Source organism: Pteropus vampyrus, unplaced genomic scaffold (assembly GCF_000151845.1).
Source record: "Pteropus vampyrus isolate Shadow unplaced genomic scaffold, Pvam_2.0 Scaffold33, whole genome shotgun sequence".
Lineage (NCBI taxonomy): Eukaryota > Metazoa > Chordata > Mammalia > Chiroptera > Pteropodidae > Pteropus > Pteropus vampyrus.
The window spans coordinates 9,146,195-9,152,743 of record NW_011888814.1 but is presented as its reverse complement, the minus strand read 5'-3'; the positions used below and the strand labels follow the sequence as shown (position 1 = coordinate 9,152,743).

Below are 6,549 nucleotides of genomic sequence, written 5' to 3'. Positions count from 1 at the left end.
TACCTTTCTAAAATATGGCAAGGTAGAAGAAAAGCTGTGAACCAGCAACAACCTAAAGCAACCTGGGATGTCAGGGGTGAGGGGTCTGCCGGAGATAACAGGTCCACGGGCCAGTGAGGTTACTTTGTCCCATCAGGGGCCAGAGGCAAAGCAGCAATGACAGATCTTTTACATGAGGCATAAAGACCATGGTGACTCTTGTGGTTGGCAGATCTATTTCCAAATGTATTCTAACCACTTACACTAGACTTCATAGGAAATGATCAAACTATACTGCTAGAAAAAGATTACTGTTACTTAAAAGGTGAGTAGGGATTAAAATGTCTCTAAGCTACCACTTCACAATTTTTTGACAAAAGTGATCCCCTGATCAGTTACAAATGAGAACTTTCCAAAGACTTTTTATCTGCAAGTGTCCAAACTTCTCTACAGGAAAAAGAAGCAGTTGCATAGTACCTGCCCTCCATTTCCAGAAAGGATTTCTAATCTTGGTTGTCCATCCCATTTACTGGACAAATAAATACCAGTTCATATATTAAAGCCATATTTTATTTTAATAATATCTCTAATTTTAAGTCAATAGTATTTCCTTTTTTTAAAAATAGGTAACAGTAATTATTTTCTTAAAAATATGATTTACTTCTTTTTTTAATCAAAGTCTTCACAGCAGAAGAATAGCAACTCTAAATTCCTTGAGAAGAGGAAACCATCGTAAGCATTTGTTTCCCCATAGCACTGAGTCACAGCACTATACGTAGTAGACACACAGTAAAAATTATCTCGGTGTCAGTAACACAGTATAAATTTCTACTAGGGCAACTGTAGATTCAGTCTATAAATATTTATCATGTATTTCTATATGCAAGGACTGTACTGACTCTGTGGAAGAATTTCTTTAAGAGGGAGTATAAATTAGGGCAGCTTAATCAACAAACTGAAACTTGAAATTAATCACTGAATCACAACGACCAAATGATTTCACTTTCTTTCCTCTTTGGTTGCTCAGGCTGAATAGCTCTACTGGTTTTTTGTTTTTGTTTTTGTTGTGATGCTCTGTTCATCATTTATTCACGTTGATTCTCTCCCCATCTCCTTTCTAAAAGTGCTGATTTATTATGTACTTGGAAAATAATTAAAATTAACTAGTTTCCAGATATTTTAATGACAATTTCTCCATAGCCCCTTTGGGTAATTATAATGCCAGGTTGGGCTAAAGGCTGTCTGAGCGCAGGGCCCTTGTTCTGACTTGGTACACAAAACTCTTAACAGCGTGGTTGAAAAACTAGTCTGTCCTGCATCTGTCCTGATGCCCTTTTCCCTGCTAACAGATGATGGAGCCCCACTGCTTCTTCTTCTCCACCTGCCATTGCATGCAGTTTGCCTCTCCTTAATCTGTGCTCACATCTGCTGTTTATAGCGCAGCAGAGGTGCAGGTGATTATTAGAGAACCATGCTTGTCCCATCTGCACCTGAAACAGAGACAGGCTAAAAGGGAGCAGCTTTATGAAATCATTTTGTTACCAGAGGAATGAAGACCAGATTTTTTAGTGTTTTTCACTAAGATGACTTCCAGCAACAAATTCTGTGGAGAGGCTGGGAGTGCTTCTCATCCGACAGAGAAGCAAATGCCAAAGGCTTGTGTCTCGAGCCCGATCCTCCTGCCCTTAGACAGCGAGTTACCTCTTCTGGAATCAGAAAGCCCCCTGGGTTCCCCTAACTGCTGTAGTCTAGTGTTTGCTGCCATGCCTGGTTTCTTTACCCGCAGCAGAGGCTGCAACACACCATCCCCCAGCACTCATCTGGCGTTGAACTATCCGATTGCAAACAGATTTCAACATCTCTTTACTCCTCTGACATGCCACAGTGAAACACATTCTCCTTCCTTTGGAGTAAACACTATAGCCACCTCAGCTGCACCTGAGTTTGTTAACAAGCTCTCAGGGGAAACCATTACCCTCCCTGCCTTTAGAAATAAGTTCTGGTCCTGACACTAACGGGAGCCAGAATGTGCCTCATATTTTCCACGATGTACAGGGTTCCCAGGACACTCACACTTCACGGGAATATCCAAGGTGCTGGCTCAATGGAATCCAGTTTTGCTGGTCTTTAATGGTGGCCAGTTAGGCCCCATGCTACAGTGAGGAGTCACCAGGCAAAAGAGAGGGAGGCTCTCTCTCTGGCCATGACTTTCAAGAAGTTTATCTGTGCGTCCTCTCCCGAAGGAAGGAGTGGGATTGGGCCAAAGTGTTACTGAAAAGTGACATGGTTTAATGGGCTAAGAAAAAAAGTTTCAATTCCAGGTCACTCAGGCACTCAGTGGGTAATTCAGGGAGGACAAGCGTGTGTGCACTTCGGTTTTCTATACCTAGTCAACCAAGTTCTGGCCACACTTCTTCAAAATCAGTCACTTTACTCCATTCTTACTGCTTTAGTTTCCAAGCCTTTAACAAATTGCACTTGGATTGCCTCTTCCTAACTGGCCTTCTATTTCTAATCTCATCTCACTGTAAGCAGTTGTGAACAGACAAATCTTAACTCAATCTCCCAAACAGTATGGTTTCCTTGAAGGGAGACACTATATTTTAGAGCACTCTTTATTCACAACCTTACCCAGCTGAGTGCTGGCACGTCACAAGAGTTCAGTGACTACTGGAGACTAACAGCTACTGTGCACAATTATAACAGAAGTGCTCCCCTGGGACAGGAGCTGATTTAAGGGTCTCACGTGCACTGAATCTTCCAATTCTCTCAACATCCTACAAGGTAGGTAGTTTCCTGACATTACCCTCATCTGACAGAAGAAGGAGGCCTGGGCTCTGAGTTCAAGTCAATTACCCTAGCTCAAACAGCTAGTGACAAAAGCTGGGATTCAAACCCAGGTAGTCTGATTTCAAGATCCACACCCTTAGCTATTAGTTAAAATGCCTGGGTCCATCGAAAATAAAATTGCGTCAGCAGTGAAAAAGAAGAATGATATGGAGATGATCTTTTCTGTCAACAACCAGTAGATGGAACCAAGCAGGAAACAAGACTATTTAGTTTCGGAAACTAAACTATATCCCTTACTAGAATATCCCATTCTGCAGCACCCTTCCTAAACATAACTGAAGAAAAATTCCAATTATTTTTCCCAAAAACCTGAAGCTTATTTTATTGCAAAGTCATTGATAAGCAAAGGAAAAACATTTCCTGAAATGTCAGTAAAATCAGTTCTCAATCAGCTAAACATGGATTAATACCCCTAACAAAAATCAGTTTCTTTTGTAGGGTAAAAGGAAAATCAGTCCTGAAGCTTTTTGATTTGTTATTATATCCTTTAGTCTGGAGGTCCCCAACCACCAGGCTGCCTAGACTGGTACTGGTCTGTGGGCTATTAGGAATTGGGCAGCACAGCAGGAGGTGAGCGACGGGCAAGCAACCGAAGATTCAACTGTATTTGCAGCCGCTCCCCAGCACTAGCATCTCGGCCTCAGCTCCACCTCAGATCACCAGGCATTAGATTCTCATAGGCGCGCCAGTCCCTGGTGCCAGAAAGGTTGGAGAACTGCTGCTTTAGCCCCTTTAAAAAAAAATTCAACCTTGCTGCTTTTGATCTATTAATAGGCACAGAATGGGATAAAGCAAAAGAGAGCCATATCCCTTGATCAACAGACTCGAGCTGGAAGTCAGAAAAGCTGGACTGGTTGCTGGGGGTGTGGTACGGGTGGAATGGGGTGGGTGAGGGCTGATTATAACCCAATATACAATATCCTATGGACTATGAGTATTAGGCTCCAACTGCCAATTGTGACAAACTGAGGTATAACATTTTTCTACAACCGTAGACAGGGACAGATTCGCCACCCTCATTTGTTCCCCCTACCCCTGCCTCCACCTGTTGAGTGCCATGGTGACTGTAGCTCCCTGTTGCATTTCCTGAGAAGCTGCCACTGCGGCCTCTGCCAATGATGCCACTGCCTGGGTGGCCTCTGATGCTTGCGTTGTCTGGATGGTCATCTCACCTCCTTGTAACGTGGCCCAATTTTGTTCCACCTGAGGCAGAAAGGACATGATAGTAAAGAATCAAAGTCACAAAAGAATTATAATTGTTAAGTCATCTTTCTAATTAAATGCTATGTGCTCAGCTAAATACATAAATACTTTTAAATTAACATGACCTACAATGTGCAGAACAGGATTTTTAGTATGCTATCTTTTGTGTGAAAAGGGAGAGAATTACAATATGTATTTGAACTTGCTTCTATGTGCATAAAGAAATTCTAGAAAGACAGAAAAGAAACCACTGAAAACATGTTCCTCAGTGTGTTGGGGCCAGGGTGGGAGTGGGGCTTTTAGGAATGAATAGCCTGAATAGGAGACAGAAAGCAGTATGTTCCACTGTATGCTTTCAAATAATTTTTGAATTATCAATGTTATCTATTCAAAAATTTTTAATTTAGGCCATAAACGTAATTCTGAAAAAATTCAAAGTATATCAAGGGAACTCCAGACCCTTTGCCCAAAGGAAACTATTGTTACTGATTTCTTTATGTCTTTGCAGGGATATTCTCTCATTGTGCAAGCATATTACACACTCACACACCCACACACACACTCACACACGTGCACACTCACACACACACACTCTCACACACACACACTCACACTCACACACCCACACACACTCACACACACACACTCACACACACACTCACACACACACACACACACACACTCCTACTTCCCCCTTTCTATTCCCTCCTTTTAAAAAATAAAAATGGCAGTATATTCTACATATACTTTTGCACCTTGCTTTTTTCAGAAATAATACATCTCTGAAATGATTCTATTTTGGAATGTATAAAACTGCTTCATTCATTCATGATTCATAATAATGGCTGCACAGCATTGTATTATAATACAGATACACCATGATTTATTTAACCAGCCACCTTTTAATGGGTATTTAGGCAGTTTCCAGTCTTTTGCTATTATAAACAGTACTGTGATGAATATCCTCATATACTACTTTGTATATTTTACATGAATCTATTTATAAATTCCTGAGGTGGAATTGCATATCGAAGTCATTTTTTATTTTTATTTTTGATGGAAACTACCAAATTCAGTAAATAATTTTTTTTAATGTGTAAAACCAGTTTTCCTTTTAGTGTGGAGAAATTATGAAGAAACAAAACGAAATAACTCGCCATTTGGTGATAGAGTAGATTAGAATTCAGCTTTGCTAGAGCTAGCACAGGGTTTCTCAACCTTACCTTATTAACACTTCTTGTAGGGGACTGTCCTGTGTATTGCAATATGTTTAGCGGCATCTCTGGTTTCTACCTGCCAGATGCTAGTAACACCTTCCCCAGTTATGACAATTAAAAATATGTCCAAACAGTGCCTCTTGTCCTCTCTGAGAAGTGTATGTGGGGGTTCTCCTGGTTGAGAATCACTGATTTTAGTACAATGCTTTGCATTTAGAGATTTCTTAGTTCTGGGTACCTGACTCTAACTACTTCAGTGCATTTTGCTCAATAACCACTGGTTGATTAATTATTCTCTCTCAAAAACACAAAGCAGCAGGGCAGGGAAAGCAATTTCTATTCCAAAATATGGTAGGTGATAAATCAATCACCTCAGGTAAAATACTTCCACAGACTCGGGTCGTCAGGACGTTAGCGGTGCTTACTGGAGCTCTTGCTGTTCCTGCTTTACATTGCTGGGCCAGTGAGTGGTTAACTTGTGCCTACATGTTACTGTATCTCAAAGAAATGCCACAAGCTCTAGGAGAGGTAGATATTTAAAATGTCTCCTACTTTGGCTCTATTACCACACAGATTATGACACTGCTTCTCAGAATGCTGGTCAAAAGCCTCCCAGAACAAGACATTCCTGTGAGCCACCTTAGTATTTGGCCTGGGTTTTCATAGGCAGTGAATTGTGCCAACAAATCTTCAGGGTCTGACACTAAGAGACAGAGATATCCTATTCCCTTCCCTTGGAGCTGCAAAGTCGCCCACTCAGGAACTCACAAAACTCTGACTTCCCAAGGTTTTATCTCTTTGATCTCATTACTTCAATGAGCATCGGTGCAAACAATGCCACTTTAGATGGCAAGTTATATTGACAATTCGGAGAGGTTCAATGATTCAATTCAAAACATCAGCAGAAGCTGGCCAGCCCTGTCACCTTTTGCCATTAAACAGTCTCCCTCTTTCCAGATTTGCCCCTCTACATTTTGCCCATCCCTCTGCTGAGCTTGGCCTAGTATAGCTCTCTCAAGTACTTATACTTCAATGGCAGCAACTTAATATACACGCATTTAGTTACAACTATATCTGTAGCAAAAATTGTATTAAAATGTTTCCATATATAGCAGCGGTCCCCAACCTTTTTGGCACCAGGGACCGGTGCTCCTATGAGAATCTAATGCCTGATGATCTGAGGCAGAGCTGAGGAGGTGATGCTAGTGCTGGGGAGCAGCTGCAAATACAGAGGAAGGTTCCCTCGCTTGCCCACTGCTCACTTCCTGCTGTGTGGCCCGGTTCCTAACAGGCCACGGAC

At 41.5% G+C, this 6,549-nt stretch overlaps 1 protein-coding gene across 12 annotated transcripts in view; it reads right to left on the bottom strand.

Annotated features, from left to right (window-relative positions):
• The window catches only part of NRF1 (nuclear respiratory factor 1), a 138,768-nt gene that overhangs the window by 48,191 nt on the left and 84,028 nt on the right, over nucleotides 1–6,549 (bottom strand). For all 12 annotated transcript variants that reach the window (XM_023528929.1, XM_011357213.2, XM_011357223.2 and 9 more), the window contains one exon: nucleotides 3,875–4,032. In XM_023528929.1, the coding sequence (XP_023384697.1) occupies nucleotides 3,875–4,032 (158 nt within the window). The remainder of the gene's footprint in view (nucleotides 1–3,874; nucleotides 4,033–6,549) is intronic.